This window comes from Pseudophryne corroboree, chromosome 10, assembly GCF_028390025.1.
Source record: "Pseudophryne corroboree isolate aPseCor3 chromosome 10, aPseCor3.hap2, whole genome shotgun sequence".
NCBI lineage: Eukaryota > Metazoa > Chordata > Amphibia > Anura > Myobatrachidae > Pseudophryne > Pseudophryne corroboree.
The window spans coordinates 231918584-231946027 of NC_086453.1; the positions used below are offsets into that span (position 1 = coordinate 231918584).

Genomic DNA, 27444 nt, shown 5'->3' on the forward strand with positions numbered 1-27444 from the left:
CATCATAGGTTGGAGAGAAGTTGGATTGTCTGCTGAAAAAGTTGGCTGGTTGGCGGTCTGATGAAAAAGTTGGTTAGGTGTGTGGGGCAGCGTCTTAGTTGGAAAGACAACTTGGATGGTTGGAGGAAAGTTGGTCTGATGTATAGCTAGCATAACTGTCTGTGCACACAACCCTCTACACGATGTGTAATGCTATATCCATATGCTCCAAGTCTGAAGATGAGGTGGCATATATTTTTAGAATGCGCACTGACCTGTATGCGGATTTGCACAGCAGGATAGTTCTGGCTTACATCCTGCCACTCTATGGAGGAATACTAATGTTCTGTTTTTCTGTTTCTTATTTCTTTTCTGTTTTCCTGTCTTCCAGAGACCTGCGGAAACACCATCTGTAGCTTTGGTGCCAAATGTGTAAACAGCCAGTGTGTGTGCCAGCCTTGTGAGCGCCAGCCTTACCTACCGGTGTGTGGCAGTGATGGAGTCACTTACGACAACCAGTGCGAGCTGCAAGCTGCATCCTGCAAGCAGAAGAAGAAGATAGATGTTTCTCGGGCGGGGTCCTGTGAAGACGGTAATGCTATTTCCTATCCTGCTTTTTCTTATTAAAATACAAATCCGAATCAGGTCAGACTTTGGTCACACTACTGAAGATTATCTACAGAGGAGAATAAAGTACAGTAGAGAAATGAGGAAATGATCATAGTGGTAATTGCCTCATTTACATAATACCAATTATGGGAGTTCTTTTTAAATGATGTATTTCCTCTTTCACAATTACGAATTTGTTATATTCCTCCACATTCCCCCATGTAGCTAGGTAAAACCATACATTAAAATGAATCATTAGTCTAGTAACGTGAGCCTATTTGCGATGCACATTAGCCTGGGACGTTCTGATCTGTACAGTTCACAGCAATGGTGGAATAAATGTACCATCGACCCAAACCGATTCTTACATAATGCAGCTCAGGTCCAGATACGTTGTTTTAGTACCTTACCACTTCTGAGTTTTATTTTTTTCTGTGCAGAGTAAATACTGTCTGCTTTTGCATGTAGCCCACAAATGTTAGCTTTATTTTTACACTGGTGTTTAGATTTCAGTTTAAACCCCCCCCCCCCCCCCCCAAATCTCATACCGCTTTCAGATCGCAAAGCCGGGCTTTGTAAACTGGTCCTTCCCGGGTGTGACCTGGCTTTGGACCCTTTTACACTGGCTTTCCAAACCCAAAAATTTGCTGGGTCGGGTTGCCATAACGGGTGGGAGGCGGAAGCGCCGTTGATGACGTCAGGGGAGCGGCGGAGGCGGCGCCTAGAGATCAGATCAACTCCAAGCGCTGCCTCCTCTATAGTGTGAATGGGTCCCTCGGGTTGAATCGACCTGGGTAACCCATTCACACCGCACCTGACCCGGTAATAACTAGTGATGTGCACCGGAAATTTTTCGGGTTTTGGTTTTGGATTCGGTTCCGCGGCCGTGTTTTGGATTCGGACGCGTTTTGGCAAAACCTCTCTGAAATTTTTTTGTCGGATTCGGGTGTGTTTTGGATTCAGGTGTTTTTTTACAAAAAACCCTCAAAAACAGCTTAAATCATAGAATTTGGGGGTCATTTTGATCCCATAGTATTATTAACCTCAATAACCATAATTTACACTCATTTTCAGTCTATTCTGAACACCTCACACCTCACAATATTATTTTTAGTTCTAAAATTTGTACTGAGGTCGCTGGATGGCTAAGCTGTGGCCGACATAAACACCTGGCCCATCTAGGAGTGGCACTGCAGTGTCAGGCAGGATGGCACTTCAAAAAAATTGTCCCCAAACAGCACATGATGCAAAGAAAAAAAGAGGCGCACCAAGGTTGCTGTGTGACTAAGCTAAGCGACACAAGTGACCGACACAAACACCTGGCCCATCTAGGAGTGGCACTGCAGTGTCAGACAGGATGGCACTTCAAAAAAATAGTCCCCAAACAGCACATGATGCAAAGGAAAAAAGAGGCGCACCAAGGTTGCTGTGTGACTAAGCTAAGCGACACAAGTGGCCGACACAAACACCTGGCCCATCTAGGAGTGGCACTGCAATGTCAGACAGGGTGGTACTTCAAAAAAATAGTCCCCAAACAGCACATGATGCAAAGAAAAAAACAGGCGCAATGAGGTAGCTGTGTGACTAAGCTAAGCGACCCAAGTGGCTGACACAAACACCTGGCCCACCTAGGAGTGGCACTGCAGTGTCAGGCAGGATGGCACTTCAAAAAAATTGTCCCCAAACAGCACATGATGCAAAGAAAAATGAAAGAAAAAAGAGGTGCAAGATGGAATTGTCCTTGGGCCCTCCCACCCACCCTTATGTTGTATAAACAGGACATGCACACTTTAACAAACTCATCATTTCAGCGACAGGGTCTGCCACACGACTGTGACTGAAATGACTGGTTGGTTTGGGCCCCCACCAAAAAAGAAGCAATCAATCTCTCCTTGCACAAACTGGCTCTACAGAGGCAAGATGTCCACCTCATCATCATCCTCCGATTCCTCACCCCTTTCACTGTGTACATCCCCCTCCTCACAGATTATTCATTCGTCCTCACTGGAATCCACCATCTCAGATCCCTGTGTACTTTCTGGAGGCAATTGCTGGTGAATGTCTCCACGGAGGAATTGATTATAATCCATTTTGATGAACATCATCTTCTCCACATTTTCTGGAAGTGACCTCGTACGCCGATTGCTGACAAGGTGAGCGGCTGCACTAAACACTCTTTCGGAGTACCCACTGGAGGGAGGGCAACTTAGGTAGAATAAAGCCAGTTTGTGCAAGGGCCTCCAAATTGCCTCTTTTTCCTGCCAGTATACGTACGGACTGTCTGACGTGCCTACTTGGATGCGGTCACTCATAAAATCCTCCACCATTCTTTCAATGGTGAGAGAATCATATGCAGTGACAGTAGACGACATGTCAGTAATCGTTGGCAGGTCCTTCAGTCCGGACCAGATGTCAGCACTCGCTCCAGACTGCCCTGCATCACCGCCAGCGGGTGGGCTCAGAATTCTTAGCCTTTTCCTCGCACCCCCAGTTGCGGGAGAATGTGAAGGAGGAGCTGTTGATGACTCACGTTCCGCTTGACTTGACAGTTTTCTCACCAGCAGGTCTTTGAACCTCTGCAGACTTGTGTCTGCCGGAAAGAGAGATACAACATAGGTTTTAAATCTAGGATCGAGCACGGTGGCCAAAATGTAGGGCTCTGATTTCAACAGATTGACCACCCGTGAATCCTGGTTAAGCGAATTAAGGGCTCCATCCACAAGTCCCACATGCCTAGCGGAATCGCTCTGTTTTAGCTCCTCCTTCAATGTCTCCAGCTTCTTTAGCAAAAGACTGATGAGGGGAATGACCTGACTCAGGCTGGCAGTGTCTGAACTGACTTCACGTGTGGCAAGTTCAAAGGGTTGCAGAACCTTGCACAACGTTGAAATCATTCTCCACTGCGCTTGAGTCAGGTGCATTCCCCCTCCTTTGCCTATATCGTGGGCAGATGTATAGGCTTGAATGGCCTTTTGCTGCTCCTCCATCCTCTGAAGCATATAGAGGGTTAAATTCCACCTCGTTACCACCTCTTGCTTCAGATGATGGCAGGGCAGGTTCAGGATTGTTTGGTGGTGCTCCAGTCTTCTGTATGCGGTGGCTGAATGCCGAAAGTGGCCCGCAATTCTTCGGGCCACCGACAGCATCTCTTGCACGCCCCTGTCGTTTTTTAAATAATTCTGCACCACCAAATTCAATTTATGTGCAAAACATGGGAAGTGCTGGAATTTGCCCAGATGTAATGCACGCACAATATTGCTGGCGTTGTCCGATGCCACAAATCCACAGGAGAGTCCAATTGGGGTAAGCCATTCCGCGATGATCTTCCTCAGTTGCCGTAAGAGGTTTTCAGCTGTGTGCCTCTTCTGGAAAGCGGTGATACAAAGCGTAGCCTGCCTAGTAACGAGTTGGCGTTTGCGAGATGCTGCTACTGGTGCCGCCGCTGCTGTTCTTGCTGCGGGAGGTAATACATCTACCCAGTGGGCTGTCACAGTCATATAGTCCTGAGTCTGCCCTGCTCCACTTGTCCACATGTCCGTGGTTAAGTGGACATTGGGTACAACTGCATTTTTTAGGACACTGGTGACTCTTTTTCTGACGTCTGTGTACATTTTCGGTATCGCCTGCCTAGAGAAATGGAACCTAGATGGCATTTGGTACCGGGGACACAGTACCTCAATCAAGATTCTAGTTGCCTCTGAATTAACGGTGGATACCGGAACCACGTTTCTCACCGCCCAGGCTGCCAAGGCCTGAGTTATCTGCTTTGCAGCAGGATGACTGCTGTGATATTTCATCTTCCTCGCAAAGGATTGTTGGACAGTCAATTGCTTACTGGAAGTAGTACAAGTGGTCTTCCGACTTCCCCTCTGGGATGACGATCGACTCCCAGCAGCTACAACAGTAGCGCCAGCAGCAGTAGGCGTTACACTCAAGGATGCATCGGAGGAATCCCAGGCAGGAGTGGACTCATCAGACTTGCCAGTGACATGGCCTGCAGGACTATTGGCTTTCCTGGGTAAGGAGGAAATTGACACTGAGGGAGTTGGTGGTGTGGTTTGCAGGAGCTTGGTTACAAGAGGAAGGGATTTAGTGGTCAGTGGACTGCTTCCGTTGTCATCCAAAGTTTTTGAACTTGCCACTGACTTATGATGAATGCGCTGCAGGTGACGTATAAGGGAGGATGTTCCGAGGTGGTTAACGTCCTTACCCCTACTTATTACAGCTTGACAAAGGCAACACACGGCTTGACACCTGTTGTCCGCATTTGTGTTGAAATAATTCCACACCGAAGAGCTGATTTTTTTTGTATTTTGACCAGGCATGTCAATGGCCATATTCGTCCTACGGACAACAGGTGTCTCCCCGGGTGCCTGACTTAAACAAACCACCTCACCATCAGAATCCTCCTTGTCAATTTCCTCCCCAGCGCCAGCAACACCCATATCCTCATCCTGGTGTACTTGAACAGTGACATCTTCAATTTGACTATCAGGAACTGGACTGCGGGTGCTCCTTCCAGCACTTGCAGGGGGCGTGCAAATGGTGGAAGGCACAAGCTCTTCCCGTCCAGTGTTGGGAAGGTCAGGCATCGCAACCGACACAATTGGACTCTCCTTGGGGATTTGTGATTTAGAAGAACGCACAGTTCTTTGCTGTGCTTTTGCCAGCTTAAATCTTTTCATTTTTCTAGCGAGAGGATGAGTGCTTCCATCCTCATGTGAATCTGAACCACTAGCCATGAACATAGGCCAGGGCCTCAGCCGTTCCTTGCCACTCCGTGTCGTAAATGGCATATTGGCAAGTTTACGCTTCTCATCAGACGCTTTCAGTTTTGATTTTTGGGTCATTTTACTGAACTTTTGTTTTTTGGATTTTACATGCTCTCTACTATGACATTGGGCATCGGCCTTGGCAGACAACGTTGATGACATTTCATCGTCTCGGCCATGACTAGTGGCAGCAGCTTCAGCACGAGGTGGAAGTGGATCTTGATCTTTCCCTATTTTAACCTCCACATTTTTGTTCTCCATTTTTTAATATGTGGAATTATATGCCAGTATCAATAGCAATGGCCTACTACTATATATACTGCGCACAACTAAAATGCACCACAGGTATAGAATGTAGATGGATGGTATACTTAATGACGACACAGAGGTAGGTACAGCAGTGGCCTTCCGTACCGTACTGCTATATATACTGGTGGTCACTGTGTCAGCAAACTGCAAAACTAAAATGCACCACAGGTATAGAATGTAGATGGATAGTATACTTAATGACGACACAGAGGTAGGTACAGCAGTGGCCTTCCGTACTGTACTGCTATATATACTGGTGGTCACTGTGTCAGCAAACTGCAAAACTGAAATGCACCACAGGTATAGAATGTAGATGGATAGTATACTTGACGACACAGAGGTAGGTACAGCAGTGGCCTTCCGTACCGTACTGCTATATATATACTGGTGGTCACTGTGTCAGCAAAACTCTGCACTGTACTCCTTCTTTATAATATTATACTGGTGGTCCCGACTCCCCAGTCCCCACAATAAAGCAGCACACTGAGCACAGATATGGAGTGTTTTTCAGGCAGACAACGTATAATACTGGTGGTCACTGTCAGCAAAACTCTGCACTGTACTCCTGCTATATAATACAGCTGCTCCCCAGTCCACACAATTAAGCAGTGTGAGCACAGATATATGCAGCACACTGAGCACAGATAAGGAGCGTTTTTTTCAGGCAGAGAACGGATAAAACTGGTGGTCACTGATCAGCAAAACTCTGCACTGTACTCCTCCTATATTAATATAAAGCTGCTCCCCAGTCCTCCCCACAATGATATAAGCAAGCACAAATATTTGCATCAACTCAACAATGAATTAACGGAGAGGACGCCAGCCACGTCCTCTCCCTAACATTTCCAATGCATGAGTGAAAATGGCGGCGACGCGCGGCTGCTTATATAGAATCCGAATCTCGCGAGAATCCGACAGCGGGATGATGACGTTCGGGCGCGTTCGGGTTAACCGATCCATACGGGAGAATCAGAGTATGGCTCGGACCCGTGTAAAAAGGGTGAAGTTCGAGAAACCGAACCCGCTCATCACTAGTAATAACCCATGTTTAACCCTTCTTTTAACCCAGGTTGAAATACCGGGTCAGGCAACCCAGGAAATTGGACTTTACCCCTTTCACACCGCACCTCGACCTGTCAATATACCGGGTCGATACTGGGTTATTTGTGCGATGTGAAAGGGGTATAACTCTCTCCTCACATGTTACAAACATGAATCTGTTCACTCATTCACATCAGTCCCTACCAACTCACACTTATATGCTCAGACTTAGCAGTATGTTTCTGGAATGTGGGGAAGCATAGGAAATGCTACATGCTTTTACAGCTGAAGCAGTTTACAACACTATTGTGACTGTGGCATTGTAGATAGATACAAATGAAACATAAGAGTAGGTGAAGGATAGAAATACATAATCGCATGCAATAAATAGCAACTGAGGCAGAAAAAGAGCAAGAAAAGGTGAGTGTTCTATTTTGCTATGTTACGGTCCTGAAGCTCTGGTTTTGCTGCAGAATGAATGTTACATGCTGTATTTGCATAGCTGTATGCGTGCATGCATGAAAAACTAGCCTGAGACTGGTAGTAATAAGCATTATTAAAGGGCTACTGAAATGTCAAGCTGACATAATGCTTTGTACAAATTACTTGTGTCTTGATATGGGTGTGATATGCAATATATTGAGAGTATGCCGAGTAAAACAGTAGCTCTCTGAGCGGATGTGATATGTGTGACCCACAGCCGGAATGCTGGCGGTCACATGACCGACCACACCATCCCAACTTTTAGAATGCCGACGACGTAATTAATTTACCCCTCCTCTGCCCCTACACTAAACTGCCTGGGGTGGCGGCTAGAGCTAAGGAAACAAGGGGTGTTGTCTGTGGCTAATCCCAGTGGGTGGCGGCTATGGCTAACCTCCCCTGTGAGCCTAACCCTCCTGGGCCCTAATCCTCACTCCAATACTTACCATTGGGATGCCGTAAATTGGGGTTCCGGCGTCGGGATACCGAGGGGTGTCGGGATTCCGTTGTCGGTCACCTGACCGCTGGCATCCAGTGAGCCGGGATGCTGACCGCGTCCCCTCAGAGAAATATATATATTCCAAGGAAATCGAGCTGCACTCACGGAACTTCACAATCACAAATATCAGGAGATCAGCAGATCAACGTTTTGATTTATTTTAAATTGTCATCAGGATCAAACAAATGTTTTTGTATTCACTGAACTCTGAGAGGAGCACATCACCATTGTTGTCATTTTAGACTATCATTGAGATACTGCATATTAGTGTATGGACACTTTTTTCCATAATCCAGCCACATCACTACTAGCTATTAGTCTGATTTTCTTCACATCATTGTTTGAGCATTTTGACAAAGTACCCCTGATGAAGTCCCGATAGAGACGAAACGCGTTGGTTCGATCTGTTGTTCTACTTCTGTATCGTATATGTTTCAACAAAGAAATACACTAAAAACTGAATATATAACCGGATATATCGAAGACGTCCTCTGTAAAATCACAAAGACATACTATGTTTTATTATGTACTTTTATGAATACATTTTATTCTATGTAGTTGAAAATTGTTTTTTTTTAAACTGATGTACTAATATTATTGAAACAGTACCATACATGTAAGCGCCCTCAGATCTGTTTGTTTGATTGAGATATATATATATCAATCATACACTAAATCGTTATAGATTTAAGCACAGTCATAAAAAGAATACTGAGGTCTTCTCTCGCAGGTGTCCTTGTTTGGAGGGACATTTTCTCTCCCCAGCTTATTCCTCTAATTTGTCTAATGTGTAGATCTTGCCAATAGCTTTCTGTAATCAACCAGAAGAAGAACTGAAGGCTCTATTTGCCCAATGTGGCTTAAACCACAAGGCTGTGGGTTGGCCTACTGTATGTGTTGGTCCACTGTTTTGTATTTAGCCTATTAATGGTTAAATGGTGTGTTTGGGTAGGTTATTTTTGTCTGTTACTGGTGATGCTTACTGGCCTACTTGGCTTTTTTAAGTGGGAAACAATGGCATATCATCAGCCTGGGCGCAAGTTAATTGTATTGGGCTGCAGTACACTTATTGGGGCAGCAACACCACCCTTTTGGGGTAGGTTAGTCAAGTTTAGAAGGGGGAATTGGATATCCTGGTATGTGTTGATAAGGATACCCAGGGGTGTTGGGTATGGGATACTGGCAGTAAAGATGCCGGCGGTCAGAATACAGACACGGGCATCCCTACTGCCAAAATCCTGACAGGTGCTCGTACCTAAACTAACCCTGCCTCTAACCCTAACCCTCCCTTTTTGCAGCCTAACTCTAACCCTTCCCCAGCAGCCTAACCCTAACCCTCTACGACATAGTTACGTTCGGAATTCCAACTATCGGGATTCCGGTGTCAGCATTCTGACAGTTGCTGTTTTTCCGGTGCCAGTCTTTTGACCACCAAGATCCCGTACGTTGAGATACCAACTACATTACACCCGGGGCAGTCTCCGTCTGCAGTGCATGTTTATTGTTACACTGATTCTTGGTTATCCTTTCTTTGCCACCGTATGGTTTTAATATATTGCTTATAAATATATAAGTAATAGCTGACCTTTATCTGCCAATTCACTCTGAATCTTTATTATTATGTTAAAGACATGCCTATGGGACATCCTTCAGTCGGTAGAAGGACTGAAGGCTCTATAAGTCTTATGTTAGAGATGGCCATCAACCATTGATGATTTTAAATCACTGATGGTGTTTGACCACTGGTGAATACTTTTACCATCAGTGGGGGAGAACCAGGTGGTGTCCTACCATCGATGGTACAGAGCTACCAATTTTAGCTCTTTCCCTAACACTCGCAAAGCCCGGCCCCAGGGCTCTGATTGGCCCACAGCTAATTTAATACTAATGCAGGGGTGACCATCGGTGGGTAAAACCATTGATGGTTTCCTTACAGATGGTTTTACACCATCGAAGTTATCCATCAGTGGTACCATTAATGGTGACCGTCGATGGATAACCCACCGATAGTCATCCTACCTTATGTGGCTTGATTCATAAGGCTGTGGGCTGTCTTTTTTACTGATCACATTATTGGTTAAGGGATGTGTTTGGGTGGGTTATTTATGCCTGTGGCTTTAAGGCCCAGGCCTCTTTCATTGGTGACTCCTGTTGACTTGATGTTGTCTTTTAGGCGTGGTTACTATAATATCCTTTTAATCATGGACACAAATTAATTATACATCTAATCACTTAGAATGGGAATCTAATGCAGTTACACATAGCAACTGCAATACAGTATCTTAGATCAGTGTTTCCCAAACTCAATCCTCAAGACACTCTAAGGGTAAATTTACTAAGATTCATGTTTGGTCGAGATTGCAATTCTCATTCAGGTTTGGCCTATTTTTACAACTGTGAGATTTAATAAAGCCAAGCATGGGCTTAAAACCATAATCAAAACAGAAATAGATGGGCAAATACGCAAATAGAAGTCAAAAGATCATCAAACCAACTCACAAGTACTTTCCATAGACATGAATACAAGTCACAGATTTTTTAGGAATTGTGTTTAAAGACACGATAGAACACGGTGGAATCTTGGGACAAAATAGAAGAATCAAATAGACCTGTGAGCAGCATGTTCTGCAGAAGCTTGCACAGATCACTCTAATTCTTAGTAAATCCATGTGTTTGATTGAGATAAACTTGACACAGCGATGCCCACCATGTTCATTCTCAACCAAACACGATTCTTAGTAAATTTTCTCCTAACAGTCCAGGTTTTAAGGATAGCCATGCTTGAGCACAAAATGACTGAATACTAATACATATCCTTAAAACATGGACTGTCAAAGATACAATGTAATGCCAATGCACACTCTATAGTATCAAGCACTGAATAATTATAATAAACTCTGCAATCTAACATAGAGCAAAATCGAGGCGCTTGGAATACTGAGTGCAGAGTTTGGGAATCAGTGCCTGAGAGTGAATACTACCCCTTACCGGATTTGAATGGATATACTGGTATTAACTAAAAGAAATGTGATTTTTTTTCTGCAAATTTCATAATTTGTTCTCACTGCTAAGATGTGCAGGTGTGCTGATAATTGGGGATTCTCACCACTAGTAGCTTCTTTTCTGGTTTGCTGATACATCAATACTACTTGATTATGCTCAGCTGCTTGAAAGCAGAAACATAACATAATTAGCAAAATTGTTCACGTGCAAGTGAAAAAGAAGGGTTTAGCTATTAATTATGTAAAAATTCTGTTTTTGCTGCTCATCTTTTCTGCTGTTCTTGCGGTGGACAGCTAGCTTGTCATAGAGGTTACACCACTGGAGAAAGTGATTGACATGCTCTATATCTGCAAAGGATTTAGGGGGTCATTCCGAGTTTACCGTAGCCCTGCAAAATTTTGCAGGGCTACGATCATGTCCATAGACATGCGGGGGACGCCCAGCACAGGGCTATCCCGCCGCGAATGTCAGTGCTGGCCCCCCCGCAGAAGTGCAAAAGCATCGCACAGCAGCAATGCTTTTGCACGTTAGGAGTAGCTCCCGGCCAGCGCAGTTTTAACGTGCTGGCCGAGAGCTACTCGTCGCTCCCCGGCCCACAGCAGCTGCGTGTGACGTCACGCTGTGGCCCGCCCCCCGCATGGTCCGGCCACGTCTGCGTTGGCCAGGCCGCGCCCACGAAACGGCAACCAAACACATTCCGGCCGCCAGTATGCCAGCAGCAGGGCTAGTGCAGAGTCCCCTTGCAGGCTTGCTGCTCTCGCCACGCTGTTGGCTCCGTGGCTCGCTGTGCTCGCCACTGAATCTATTCCCACTCTGTGGGTGTCGTGGACACCAACAAGTGGGAATAGTTCTATAGCGCCGGTTTTCCTTCTGGCGGGATTCCAGCGTCAGTATCTTGACTGCTGGCATCCTGACAGCCAGCAAATCCCCAGTACAGAGTTTCCCAAACTCCACCATTAAAGTGTAGGTTTTAAGGATATCCTTGCCCTAGGTATCTATGTGGGCTGTTATGTGTCGTTTTTACCAGTGGCGCCGAGAGGGATTATTATTATTATTATTATTATTATTATTACATTTTATTTATAAGGCGCCACATGTGTTTCACAGCGCCGTACAAAGGACAGTACAGGGAGACAAAACATAGCATTACAGTAAATAAATAACAGAAATAGTGTACAGGTAACATAGAGCACCACACATTCTCAAGACATAATACAGCTAAGATGTAAGTATTGAGGGATTGATCATCGTACTACTAGGGGCTGGTGGCCATAGATGGAGATGAGCCTTTACTTGCAGGGTAAAGATGGTCTTTGAGTAGGGGAGAGCTGCGAGTGAAATGTGTTGAGACGATGGCTTAGATAACAAGAGGAAAGAGGGCCCTGCTCTGAAGAGCTAACAATCTAGTGGGGAGCGGCGACAGACAGATGACAAGAGGTGCAGGCAAGCGGGAGTTAGCCTGATGGCAGTATGCAAGCAAAGCTGAGATGTTCATGGTATGAGGCAGGGGGGTGGAGGCGCAGCTTCAGGACTGGGTTATGCATTGGGAGGGTATGCTTTGATGAATAGGTGAGTTTTTAGTGCCCGTTTGAAGCTTTGCAAGGTCGGGGAGAGTCTAATGGAGCGGGGGAGTGCGTTCCACTGAAGGGTAGCAGCACGGGCATTGTCTTGAGCATGGGAAGCAGTGACCAGGCCAGTGGAGAGGCGACGGTCATTGGTCGACCGTAGGGGTCGGGAGGGAGTATGAAGGTAGAGGAGGTTGGAGATGTAGGGAGCAGTGGAATTAGAGATGGCCTTGTATGTGAGGGTGAGGAGTTTGAAGAGGATTCTGTAGGGGAATGGGAGCCAGTGTAGATGTTGGCGAAGGGGAGTGGCAGATGTGGTGCGGCGGGAGAGGACGATAAGCCTAGCTGCAGAGTTTAGGACAGATTGGAGGGGAGCAAGATGGGAGCAAGCGAGGCCAGTGAGGAGAACATTGCAGTAGTAAAGTCGTGAGATGACCAGTGAGTGGATGATGAGTTTAGTTGCACTCTGGGAGAGATATGGCCTGATACGAGCAATGTTGCGTAGCTGGAAACGACAGGATTGTGCCAGAGCTTGGATGTGGGGTGCAAAGGAGAGGGAGGAGTCAAGAGTGACACCCAAGCAGCGGAATTGGGGAACGGGGGAGATGGTGGTGTTGTAAACAATGATAGAGATATTGGTCGGGGGTGTTGCTCTGGATGGGGGGAATATGATGAGTTCAGTTTTGTCCATGTTGAGCTTCAGAGAGCGCTCAGACATCCAGGAGGAGATTGTGGAGAGGCAGCTGGAAACCTGGGAAAGGACAGAGGGGGGACAGATCAGGAGAGGAGAGGTAGAGTTGTGTGTCATCAGCATAGAAGTGGTATTGAAGGCCAAAGGAGTTAATGAGCGCACCCAGGGAAGAGCTGTACAGGGAGAACAGAAGGGGTACAAGGACAGAACCCTGAGGGACACCAACAGGAAGGATGGAAGGGTGTGAGGTGGTGCTGGAGGCAGACACAGAGAAGGAGCGGTTAGTGAGGTAAGAAGAAAACCAGTCAAGAACAGTGCTAGAGAGGCCAGCGTTTTGGAGTGTGCACAGGAGGAGAGGATGATCTACGGTGTCAAAGGCAGCAGAGAGGTCCAGAAGGATGAGCAGAGAGAAGTGGCCCTTGGATTTGGCCGAAAGCAGGTCATTGGTGACTTTCACCAGGGCAGTCTCAGTTGAGTGGAGTGGGCGAAAGCCATATTGTAGTGCATCGAGGATGGAGTTGTCAGAGAGGTGGCTTGTGAGACGGCTGTAGACCAGTCATTCAAGTAATTTGGAGGCGAAAGGGAGAAGAGAGATGGGGCGGTAGTTAGTGGGTGATGAGGGGTCGAGGTTGGGTTTTTTGAGAATAGGTGAGACCAGAGCATGTTTGAATGGTGAGGGGAAGATGCCGGTAGAGAGGGACAGGTTTAGGGAAGCCAATCCCGGGCCATTTTTTCAATCCCGGGTATTGGGATTGAAAAATGGCCAATCCCGGGATACCCAGGATTGGCTTTTAGCTAGATGGCCGTCCCCTCACCCCACCCCTCCCTGCCCGCTCCGCACATATAACTCGCCATATACCGGGGCGGGCGGGAGGGAAACATCCTTCGAACGCTGCTGGCGCCTCCCAGCAGCGGCTGACAGCACAGCCTGACCTATCACACTGCGCTGGGGACACGTAAGGAGGAAGCCAGGCAGCGTCTGAGCGTCCTGTGGACGCTCAACGCTGATCCCTCAATCCCCGGGATTGGAGCTTCCAATCCTAGGATTGAATCCCAGCCATTTTTGGCCCTAAATCCCGGGATTGGCCACCATAGACAGGTTAAAGAGGTGAGCAAGGTGGGAGCAGGCAGTGGGGGAGAGGGAGCGGAGAAGACGGGAGGGAAGGGGGTCCAGGGGGCTGGTGGAGGGGGGGAGGATAAGATGAGGGAGTTGACTTCCTTTTCAGAAGTGGGACGGAAGGAGGACAGGGTAGGATAGATAGAGGGGAGGGATAGAGGGGGGCAGGGGGGTAGCAGAGGGGTGATGGCAGGAGAGGTCGTGTTGGATGTCTTCAATTTTGGAGATGAAGGAGGCAAAGTCAGTGGCAGTGAGGGAGGGGAGGAGGAGGGGGGCGAAGTAGAGTGTTGAAAGTTTCAAAGAGACAGCGTGGACAGGAGGGATGGGGTTCGGGTGCTCTTTACCCGGGCCTGGGCCTGGTGTAGGGGCCCAGGTCCCACTGCCCACCCTCCCCTTTTCCCCGACGCAGAAAGCCAGACAAGAGAGAGAGAGCTGACTGCTGACTTCAGCAGCAGCCACTCTCCCCCACCCAGCACACGTTGTTCAGTGCTGTGTGCTGAGCTGGGGAGAGAGGCAGCTTCAGCCTGTCCTCTCTCTCGCTCCCTGCGTGGGTGGGAGGGAGCGATTGCAGTCCTGGACACTGGCGCCCCCCGTGTGGCGCACGGAGTCGCACGGAACATATCATTATTTTCTCTATCGTCCTAGTGGATGCTGGGGTTCCTGAAAGGACCATGGGGAATAGCGGCTCCGCAGGAGACAGGGCACAAAAAGTAAAGCTTTAGGATCAGGTGGTGTGCACTGGCTCCTCCCCCTATGACCCTCCTCCAAGCCCCAGTTAGATTTTTGTGCCCGACCGAGAAGGGTGCAATCTAGGTGGCTCTCCTGAGCTGCTTAGAATAAAAGTTTAGTTAGGTTTTTTTTTTATTTTCAGTGAGTCCTGCTGGCAACAGGCTCACTGCATCGTGGGACTAAGGGGAGAAGAAACGGACTCACCTGAGTGCAGAGTGGATCGGGTTTCTTAGGCTACTGGACACTAGCTCCAGAGGGACGATCACAGGTTCAGCCTGGATGGGTCACCGGAGCCGCGCCGCCGTCCCCCTTACAGAGCCAGAAGAGACGAAGAGGTCCGGTGAAATCGGCGGCAGAAGACATCCTGTCTTCAGACTAAGGTAGCGCACAGCACCGCAGCTGTGCGCCATTGCTCTCAGCACACTTCACACTCCGGTCACTGAGGGTGCAGGGCGCTGGGGGGGGAGCGCCCTGAGACGCAATATAACGGAATACCTTAGGTGGCAAAACAGAATACATCACATATAGCTCCTGGGCTATATGGATGTATTTTAATCCCCTGCCATTTTACACAGAAAAGCGGGAGATAAGGACGTCGTGAAGGGGCGGAGCCTATCTCCTCAGCACACAAGCGCCATTTTCCCTCACAGCTCCGCTGGAAGGACGGCTCCCTGACTCTCCCCTGCAGTCCTGCTTCAGAATCAGGGTAAAAAAGAGAAGGGGGGGCATTTTTGGCAGCAAATAACGATAATAACAGCAGCTATAAGGGAATAACACTTATATAAGGTTATCCCTGTATATATATATATATATAGCGCTGGGTGTGTGCTGGCAGACTCTCCCTCTGTCTCTCCAAAGGGCTAAGTGGGGTCCTGTCCTCTATCAGAGCATTCCCGGTGTGTGTGCTGTGTGTCGGTATGCGTGTGTCGACATGTATGAGGAGGAAAATTATGTGGAGGCGGAGCAGTTGCCTGTGTTGGTGATGTCACCCCCTAGGGAGTCGACACCTGACTGGATGATTGTATTTAAACAATTAAGTGATAATGTCAGCAATTTGCAGAAAACTGTTGACGACATGAGACAGCCGGCAAATCAATTAGTGCCTGTCCAGGCGTCTCAGACACCGTCAGGGGCGCTAAAACGCCCGTTACCTCAGTGGGTCGACACAGACCCTGACACAGATACTGAGTCTAGTGTCGACGGTGACGAGACAAACGTAATGTCCAGTAGGGCCACACGTTACATGATCACGGCAATGAAAGAGGCATTGAACCTTTCTGACACTACAAGTACCACAAAGAAGGGTATTATGTGGGGAGAGAAAAAACTACCAATATTTTTTCCTGAGTCAGAGGAAATAAATGAGGTGTGTGAAAAAGCGTGGGTTTCCCCCGATAAAAAACAGCTAATTTCTAAAAAATTATTAGCATTATATCCTTTCCCGCCAGAGGTTAGGGCGCGTTGGGAAACACCCCCTAGGGTAGATAAGGCGCTCACACGTTTATCAAAACAAGTAGCGTTACCGTCTCCTGATACGGCTACCCTCAAAGAACCAGCTGATAGAAGGCTGGAAAATATCCTAAAAAGTATATACACACATACTGGTGTTATACTGCGACCAGCAATCGCCTCAGCCTGGATGTGCAGTGCTGGAGTCGCATGGTCGGATTCCCTGACCGAGAATATTGATACCCTGGATAGGGACAATATTTTGTTAACTATAGAACATTTAAAGGATGCACTACTATATATGCGTGATGCACAGAGGGATATTTGCAACCTGGCATCAAGAATAAGTGCTATGTCCATCTCTGCCAGAAGAGCGTTATGGACGCGACAGTGGTCAGGGGATGCGGATTCCAAACGGCACATGGAAGTATTGCCGTATAAAGGGGAGGAGTTATTTGGGGCTGGTCTATCGGACCTGGTGGCCACGGCAACGGCTGGAAAATCCACCTTTTTACCCCAGGTCACTCCACATCAGCAGAAAAAGACACCGTCTTTTCAAACTCAGTCCTTTCGTTCCCATAAGTACAAGCGAGCAAAAGGCCACTCTTTTCTGCCCCGGGGCAGAGGAAGGGGAAAAAGACTGCACCATGCAGCCGCTTCACAGGAGCAGAAGCCCTCCCCTGCTTCTGCCAAGTCTTCAGCATGACGCTGGGGCTTTACAAGCAGACTCAGATATGGTGGGGGCCCGTCTCAAGAATTTCAACGCGCAGTGGGCTCACTCGCAAGTGGATCCCTGGATTCTACAGGTAGTATCGCAGGGGTACAAACTGGAATTCGAGGCGTTTCCCCCTCGTCGTTTCCTGAAGTCTGCTTTACCAAAGTCTCCCTCCGACAGGGAGGCAGTTTTGGCAGCCATTCACAAGCTGTATTCCCAGCAGGTGATAATCAAGGTACCCCTCCTGCAACAAGGAAAGGGGTATTATTCCACGCTGTTTGTGGTACCGAAGCCGGACGGCTCGGTGAGACCAATTTTAAATCTGAAATCCTTGAACACTTACATAAAAAGGTTCAAATTCAAGATGGAGTCACTCAGAGCAGTGATAGCAAACCTGGAAGAAGGGGACTATATGGTGTCTCTGGACATCAAGGATGCTTATCTCCACGTCCCGATATACCCTTCTCACCAAGGGTACCTCAGGTTTGTAGTACAAAACTGTCATTATCAGTTTCAGACGCTGCCGTTTGGATTGTCCACGGCACCTCGGGTCTTTACCAAGGTAATGGCCGAAATGATGATTCTTCTAAGAAGAAAAGACATTTTAATTATCCCTTACTTGGACGATCTCCTGATAAGGGCAAGATCCAGGGAACAGTTAGAAGTCGGAGTAGCACTATCTCAGGTAGTGTTACGTCAGCACGGGTGGATTCTAAATATTCCAAAATCGCAGCTGATTCCAACGACACGTCTACTGTTCCTAGGAATGATTCTGGACACAGTCCAGAAGAAGGTGTTTCTCCCGGAGGAGAAGGCCAGGGAGTTATCCGAGCTAGTCAGGAACCTCCTAAAACCAGGACAGGTCTCAGTGCATCAGTGCACGAGGGTCCTGGGGAAAATGGTGGCTTCTTACGAAGCGATTCCATTCGGAAGATTCCATGCAAGAACATTTCAGTGGGATCTACTGGACAAATGGTCCGGATCGCATCTGCAGATGCATCAGCGGATAACCCTGTCGCCATGGACAAGGGTGTCTCTCCTGTGGTGGCTGCAGAGTGCTCATCTACTAGAGGGCCGCAGATTCGGCATTCAGGATTGGATCCTGGTAACCACGGATGCCAGCCTGAGAGGCTGGGGAGCAGTCACACAGGGAAGGAATTTCCAGGGCCTGTGGTCAAGCCTGGAAACGTCTCTTCATATAAACATTCTGGAACTAAGGGCCATTTACAATGCCCTAAGTCAAGCAAAACCTCTGCTTCAGGGTCAGGCGGTGTTGATCCAATCGGACAACATCACGTCAGTCGCCCACGTAAACAGACAGGGCGGCACGAGAAGCAGGAGGGCAATGGCAGAAGCTGCAAGGATTCTTCGCTGGGCGGAAAATCATGTGATAGCACTGTCAGCAGTATTCATTCCGGGAGTGGACAACTGGGAAGCAGACTTCCTCAGCAGACACGACCTTCACCCGGGAGAGTGGGGACTTCACCCAGAAGTCTTCCACCTGATTGTAAACCGTTGGGAAAAACCAAAGGTGGACATGATGGCGTCCCGCCTCAACAAAAAACTGGACAGATATTGCGCCAGGTCAAGGGACCCTCAGGCAATAGCAGTGGACGCTCTGGTAACGCCGTGGGTGTACCAGTCAGTGTATGTGTTCCCTCCTCTGCCTCTCATACCAAAAGTACTGAGAATCATAAGAAGGAGAGGAGTAAGAACTATACTCGTGGTTCCGGATTGACCAAGACGGACTTGGTACCCGGAACTTCAAGAGATGCTCACGGACGAACTGTGGCCTCTACCTCTAAGAAAGGACATGCTACTGCAGGAGCCTTGTCTGTTCCAAGACTTACCGCGGCTGCGTTTGACGGCATGGCGGTTGAACGCCGGATCCTGAGGGAAAAAGGCATTCCAGAAGAAGTCATCCCTACTCTGGTCAAAGCCAGGAAGGACGTAACCGCAAAACATTATCACCGCATTTGGCGTAAATATGTTGCGTGGGGTGAGGCCAAGAAGGCCCCTACAGAGGAATTTCAACTGGGTCGTTTCCTTCATTTCCTGCAAACAGGACTGTCTATGGGCCTAAAATTAGGGTCCATTAAGGTTCAAATTTCGGCCCTGTCGATTTTCTTCCAGAAAGAACTGGCTTCAGTACCTGAAGTTCAGACATTTGTAAAAGGGGTCCTGCACATACAGCCTCCTTTTGTGCCTCCAGTGGCACCTTGGGATCTCAATGTGGTGTTGAGTTTTCTAAAGTCACATTGGTTTGAACCACTTTCCACTGTGGACTTAAAATATCTCACATGGAAGGTGTCGATGCTGTTAGCCTTGGCTTCAGCCAGGCGTGTGTCAGAATTGGCGGCTTTATCATATAAAAGCCCTTACTTAATTTTTAATTCTGACAGGGCGGAATTGAGGACTCGTCCTCAATTTCTACCTAAGGTGGTTTCTGCATTTCACATGAACCAACCTATTGTGGTACCTGCGGCTACCAGGGACTTAGAGGACTCTAAGTTGCTTGACGTTGTCAGGGCCTTGAAAATATATGTTTCCAGGACGGCTGGAGTCAGAAAATCTGACTCGCTGTTTATCCTGTATGCACCCAACAAGCTGGGTGCTCCTGCTTCTAAGCAGACGATTGCTCGTTGGATTTGTAGTACAATTCAGCTTGCACATTCTGTGGCAGGATTGCCACAGCCAAAATCAGTAAAAGCCCATTCCACAAGGAAAGTGGGCTCATCTTGGGCGGCTGCCCGAGGGGTCTCGGCTTTACAACTTTGCCGAGCAGCTACTTGGTCAGGGGCAAACACGTTTGCTAAATTCTACAAATTTGATACCCTGGCTGAGGAGGACCTGGAGTTCTCTCATTCGGTGCTGCAGAGTCATCCGCACTCTCCCGCCCGTTTGGGAGCTTTGGTATAATCCCCATGGTCCTTTCAGGAACCCCAGCATCCACTAGGACGATAGAGAAAATAAGAATTTACTTACCGATAATTCTATTTCTCGGAGTCCGTAGTGGATGCTGGGCGCCCATCCCAAGTGCGGATTATCTGCAATACTTGTACATAGTTACAAAAATCGGGTTATTATTGTTGTGAGCCATCTTTTCAGAGGCTCCGCTGTTATCATACTGTTAACTGGGTTCAGATCACAGGTTGTACAGTGTGATTGGTGTGGCTGGTATGAGTCTTTCCCGGGATTAAAAATCCTTCCTTATTGTGTACGCTCGTCCGGGCACAGTATCCTAACTGAGGCTTGGAGGAGGGTCATAGGGGGAGGAGCCAGTGCACACCACCTGATCCTAAAGCTTTACTTTTTGTGCCCTGTCTCCTGCGGAGCCGCTATTCCCCATGGTCCTTTCAGGAACCCCAGCATCCACTACGGACTCCGAGAAATAGAATTATCGGTAAGTAAATTCTTATTATTTATTAATTTATTTAATGGAGGGGGCCATTTGGCCACATCCCCTCCTTGTACCATGGCCCGCAAGAACTGTTGACGCCCCTGGTATTTACCAAGCTCTAGACTGCTCTGAAACTGAAGATAATATTAGCCAATGGACTACTGTTTTGCATATTGGCCCTCATTCCGAGTTGATCGGTCGCAAGGCGAATTTAGCAGAGTTACACACGCTAAGCCTACGCCTACTGGGAGTGTATCTTAGCATCCTAAAATTGCGACCGATGTATTCGCATTATTGCGATCAAAAACTACTTCGCAGTTTTAGAGTAGCTCCACACTTACTCTGCCTGTGCGATCAGTTCAGTGCTTGTCGTTCCTGGATTGACGTCACAAACACACCCAGCGTTCGCTCAGACACTCCCCCGTTTCTCCGGCCACTCCTGCGTTTTTTCCGGAAACGGTAGCGTTTTCATCCACACGCCCCTAAAACGCAGTGTTTCCGCCCAGTAACACCCATTTCCTGTCAATCACACTACGATCGCCGGAGCGAAGAAAAAGCCGTGAGTAAAAATCCTATCTTCATAGCAAAGTTACTTGGCGCAGTCGCAGTGCGACTATTGCGCATGCGCACTAAGCGAAATTTCACTGCGATGCGATGAAGAATAACGAGCAATCAACTCGGAATGAGGGCCCTTGTTTCGGAGAGTGGCCCCAATGAAGCTTGTGTCAGCCGGTGGCCACACATGTGTAGTACCATAGTAGATCCAAACCAGGAAGCAGAAAAACAGAGTAAGCGATCACTCTTCTTCTAGCGGGCACAAGTGCCTACTGGAGCCTATGTCCTGGCAGAGGCGCATTGCTAAATTAGCAGGAAAATTTTCATTTGCACGTTACGGATTTAGGCAAAATAATTTCTGCATTTTTAATGCAGATTGGGATAAATAGGGCCCTTAAGGTGGGTACACACTGGCCGATATATCAGCCGTTCTCTGGAACGGCCGATATATCGCGGGTCTGTCGGCCAGTGTGTATGGGCGATATGTCTGTGAACTCCGTCGTTTACAGACATATCGCATCGGCCCCACACCACAGCCGACAGCCAATATATCTACAGATATATTGGCGCGCCGCTGAGTGTGTACGGGCGGTGATTGACAGCTGAACTGGGCGGGTGTGTGTACACGCCTGCCCAGTTCATGACGTCAGTCCCCGATGGATCGGGCAGTGTGTATGCTCAACACACTGCCTTATCCGTTCATAGATATATCTGCGGATCAATTGATCTTCAGATATATCGATCAGTGTGTACCCACCTTTAGTGTTATTACATTGATCAATTTGTGTGCTCAGAATTGCACCTATGTGACAATCGCGGCATTGCACCTATGTGACAATCGCGGCATTGCACCTATGTGACAATCGCGGCATTGCACCTATGTGACAATCGCGGCATTGCACCTCTGTGACAATCGCGGCATTGCACCTCTGTGACAATCACGGCATTGCACCTATGTGACAATCACGGCATTGCACCTATGTGACAATCACGGCATTGCACCTATGTGACAATCACGGCATTGCACCTATGTGACAATCACGGCATTGCACCTATGTGACAATCACGGCATTGCACCTCTGTGACGGATGTGGATTATTAGAGCTACACTAAAAAGGTCTAAAGTCAATAGGTCTACCACTAATGGTAGGCATGCGTTAGGTAGACAGGGTCAAAAGGTCGACATAGAATAGGTAGACAGTAGGAATGGTTGACATGGTCAAAAGGTCGATATGGAAATGGTCAACACAAAAAAAGATAGACACAATTTTTTGTTTGTTTTGGGGGTATTTTGTCACTTTTTTCCAAAAACAAGCCCCATTAGTGTACTGTGTCCCCTCGCCTGGTGAACGAACACTCTCGGCACTGGTTACGATTCCCAATCATAGTCCACGTGGATGGTAAAGTATGAAAAAGTTGAAAAAGATGAAGAAAAAAAACAAACAAAAAAACTTGCGTGTTCATTGTTATGTCGTCCTTTTGAACCTGTCGACATGTTTACCTTTTACATGTCGACCTTTTGACCATGTCGACCTGATGCATTTCTACCATTAGTGGTACACCTATAGACTGTAGACCTTTTTAGTGTAGATGTATAGTCCGGATACCCCATATGACAGTCATGGATTTTGTCTATGTAACATTTATGTAGTGCATTGCTTAATTGTCGTGTATTTAGTTAAATGAAGATAGAGCTTACTGTAGTGGATTTATGTTATCACTATGTCTATATGGTGCCAGTGACTGCGTTTATTTATTATAGCCACAGTTTAAGGCGTTGCTCTCCTCTGCAAACTAAGGACACATTAAACATAAAAAATCAGAAATTGCTGATTTATTTTAGTCCTTTTTGTTTTTAAAGATAAACACGGTGTTCTGTAAATATGCAAGCTCTGGATTTTAAAAGTGACACCGTGCTTCTCTGTTCTGACCCAAAATTCCATTTCTACTGCACTTGTTTGGCAGCGGGAGGTGTGTGCAGTATGGAGAAAGTCTGGGCAGCTGGTGTTTACACTGCACCTGTTCAGCAGCACCTGTACATGAGTCACTTGGAAGGGGATCCATTCCTGTTCAGATTATAGAAGAAGCTGCCTTTATCATTGCCAGCTCCTAGCGTCTTCCCCAGAGATGGGAGAGAGACATTGGCAAACATTTTATTATAGTTCTGCTGCTTGTGCTGCCCTTCATACAGTCCAGGATGGCAGTCCTGACCAAGCCTAGGAGTTAACAGCTACTGTTATGTCTTCAAGTGATTGAGGTTATTAAGGGTGATTATTAGCACATTAGGGAAGATACATTTCTTCTACCATCAATATGAGACTTTAGACAATGGAGAAGATTCAAATGTTTGAAAAGTTGGTTGGGTGTCTGTTTTTTCCTGTCTATTAGATAGGAAAAAACAGTCACCCAACTGATTTTTCAAACATTTGAATCTCCCCCAACATCTCTTCAAACTCTTTTTGTACACTATTGCTCTTTGCTACTATTAGCTTATGTTGTTTTTGTGTTTTGAGTTAACTTTTTTACTATTTCACATAAATCAGTTTTTATAGTTGCATTTTTCAGAAGGGTGAAAAAAAAACACTGGTCCACCCAGGCAGCAGTGAACTATTTTAGAGGAGTCTATTTATAAAATAACTTGCATTACCCCAAGAGAGACGCAGCTGAAAACATGTATGGAAAATTCATAGACGTTCCTTTGGGGGCAGGCCTTCGTGTGGCTCTAACGCCTACTCTCCCAGAATGTTTGGGAGACTGCAGCATTACTTTGGGGGAGCTCTTTTGCACTCCAGTGAGAGTAGAACATTCCTGTATCCCGCTCATTTCCGCAGTGAAGTGGGAGGGACCGCAATGCAGCGATCGTTATCATAGCCCCACCTCACACTGACTGATGCTGCAGTTAGCAGCTCAGAGGGGTCGTAATACCACAGATTCTGTCACCACGCCCCCATACACTACCCCTTCGGAACAACCCTCCTGAACAGTAGTGGGTTAGCATGCCCTAGGCATTTTAATACAAGCAAAGCATACAAAGTACCTTTATTGCCATCTGATATCCTAAAATTAACCAAATAAATATTTGACGTTAATTTGTATTACAGGTATGAGAAAATGGATTATTTTCAACACTAGTGGGCCCATATAACTGAATTACAGTTGGACAAACCAGACGTGGGATTTTATGCTCAGTATAAAGAAATTCATGGTGCCTAACACCAATTTTAACATTTATCTTTGCTATTTATTTTTAAATATGATTCTTTTGTATGCTTGCCTGCAGCTGAGCCGCTAAGCCGGTAGCTAATAAATACAAAATAATTACAAAATCCATGAGCGTTTAGGCTTTCGGGGCACGCTAGCATACAGTTTATGCTCATTGTATCAGACATCATTAGGTGAAGGGGAGATGATCATTTTGGGTTATTCCCCTGTTGTATTATGTGCTGTGTTGAAAGCACTGAGGATGAACATTTCTGTCCTGTAGCTCTGTTCTGCACAGTGCCAGCTAATAAGGGTACATTTGCCTTGTCTCCTAGCAACGCTTCGGGGGTAATTCCAGTTTTGGGTGATCAGGTTTGAGCAGAGCCTTTAATATCCCGTCTTGCATCCAACGCTAGTGTAATTACCACAGGTTCATTAGCACAGCATGGCTTGGATAAGGCGGAGGATGTGTGCTGGTGGTGAATGTAGGGGTAGAAAAGATGAGGATGCTGGCTTGAAAGTGAGACTTTTATCGTCATCCCCTTCTTTTATCTCCTGATAACTGGTGATCGTTTTACGTAAATAGACCGCTGAGGATTGATATGATGGCACTTTCATTTCACACTTCAGATCCTCTCCGTATCTGATTCTCCTATACCGGTATATTCCTTGTCACGGTATCTCTGTAATCAGTTCTTCTGTAATTATTATTAAAAGTAGAAGTACAATGAGAACACCCACGTATTTTCTACACATTCTGCTTGTCTTGAACTAGCTATAGCAATTAAAAGCTTTGGGTAAAACCCCTGGCACAACAGTGAATTTAAAATGTTCACAGAGGATTAAGTTCTATTGGCCCATCCGGATTGCCCATTTTGTGTATTATATTTTATGCACAGGCTATGGTTTACTTATGGTTACTGTAGATTTTCTAATCAGATTCGTTAGACCTGTGATACATCTAATGATTTCAGTGTGTCCAATTCTTGCAGTCCTCTTGCTCTATGTTCCCCTGTTCATCTTCCTCCTTGCAGGGATATCTATGAACACTGCACCTTTCCCTATGAGGTCAGTGACCTCTGTGTAAGTATTCATCCTTTCTCCTGTCAGCTGCCAAAAACAGAACTGAAGGGAGGTGGAGATTTTTATTATAATCTTTTATTTCTGTGGCGCCACAAGGGTTCCACAGCACCTAACAAAGGGCCTAATTCTGAGTTGATGGCAGCAGCAATTTTGTTAGCAGTTGGGCAAAAAACCATGTGCACTGCAGGAGGGGCAGATATAACATGTGCAGAGAGAGTTAGATTTGGGTGGGGTGTATTCAAACTGAAATCTAAATTCAGGTGTAAAATAAAGCAGCCAGTATTTACTCTGCACAGAAACAAAATAACCCACCCAAATCTAACTCTCTCTCTGCAAATGTTATATCTGCCCCCCCTGCAGTGCACATGGTTTTGCCCATTTGCTAACAAACTTGCTGCTGCGATCAACTCAGAATTACCCCCAAAGTACATAAACAATGAGCAAGACAAGAAAACAATGACTTGTAGCACAAGACAATGTACTGTAGGACAAGTACGAGGTATATAAACATTGCTACATCAGAGGACAGGACACTGAAATAATTATCAGGGAAATAATTATTATTAGCATCGATGTGCACAGAAATGTATATGTAATTCTCTCTGTACCCATATAAGCTTGTTGTCTGCCTGTTTTGTTTGTGATTTATTAACCTGTGCTAGTTTGTATGTGCTGAGTGTTGTAGAGTATGACGTTGCATACTATGTGGCCAATTGTTACGTATGGGATTATTAATGGTAACCTAGCACAATCTGTACATGTTGTTGCTCCGACCCCTGTGCCATTGAAATAATACCACGTTCCAAAATAAAATCTAATTTATGCACTTGTGCTCCTTTATCTGCACTCTATCTTCCCTTAGCATGGAACACTCACACTATGCAGACCTTTGCATTCCCGTCTTGACCTGCAAATCTATGTTCTTGCCTGTGAGACCGGGTTTTATTGCGCATCGACAGGTGTTTTGTCACATAAGGACATTTGTTCTGCAATGTTACACTTATTGGGGCAGAAGTATCAAGCCTGAAGAAGTGATAAAGTAGTGATAAGTGGAAGGTGATAACGCACCAGGCAATCATTACGGGTTTGAAAAATGACAGGAACTGATTGGCTGGTGCGTTATCACCTTGCACTTATCACTTCTTTATCACTTCTCCAGGCTTAATACATCTGCCCCTCTGTTTGGAATATTTTGGTATTATTTCACATTAGTTCTCACAATTCCACAGATGGGGATTTCCCATTGAGGTCAACAGTGGCCTTCATTACTGTGGATGGTACTTTTTGTTGTCTGGTGGAATTAATGAAAGAGGCCAGTGATTTGGCCAAGACTGAGAGTACCATAGACTTTGCAAAAGGATTTAGTTTTGATATTAGTAAAAGAAAAATCTAGTGTATACCACGTAAACTATTGTACGCTAGTCATGTGATCTGACAGCAGAGAAGAACTACTTTCTCCTGGTAATAGCCATGTGAACATGATTCCAGATCCGACATCTGTGTGCCACCAATCATAGATTTCATTAAACCATGACCTATTGCCTCTGTAGCGATCTTAATTTTTATTATCAACAGGTTACTCTGACACTAAAAGATATTTGATGTGTAGCACTTGATGAAACAATTTTTTTTAAAAGGATGCTGGGAGTAACAATAATAGACTGTTGGATTCTAAAAATGACATTTCTGAGCTCTTCCACTTGATGGCTGAGTGCATAAATGCACCTATTTATCTATAATGAAAGGTTGTACAAGGCGTCAGTTTCTGAGGAGCGACCGGTTCGGTCACTCCAGCATCTTTTATCCATTGAATGATTTGACAGCCTTAATTAACCTATTCTGAATATTCTATTTGCTTAGGTCTCAGAATCACATTTGAAGAGTTGCATCCGGCTTATTTTTAGAATCTAATAGAATTATACAATTTATTCAGAAAAAGTGCAACTGCAAAGTAGGATTAATTAATAAGTATGCCACTAACACCCAAACCGCTAATTGTTGCATATGGGTACTAGGATAAAGGTGCCCTCCTTTTCAGTACAGTACATGGTCACCTTTTCCGATTAATCACTTTATTACACTGTATTGTGGGTGCTAAGTGACTGATCTTTACGCATATGTTGCACCTTCTGAGATAGAGAAAAATACGCTGTTTACTTTTTTGGGGGTTTGATATTGAATACATAATAACTTGACTTAACTGAAACCATTCATGCAATCAGGAGCCTTCCATTAATCCTCATA

General features: G+C 46.3%; 1 protein-coding gene across 8 annotated transcripts in view; it reads left to right on the plus strand.

The window, feature by feature from the left end:
* The window catches only part of AGRN (agrin), a 709575-nt gene that overhangs the window by 540726 nt on the left and 141405 nt on the right, over positions 1 to 27444 (plus strand). For all 8 annotated transcript variants that reach the window (XM_063943138.1, XM_063943142.1, XM_063943139.1 and 5 more), the window contains one exon: positions 371 to 571. In XM_063943138.1, the coding sequence (XP_063799208.1) occupies positions 371 to 571 (201 nt within the window). The remainder of the gene's footprint in view (positions 1 to 370; positions 572 to 27444) is intronic.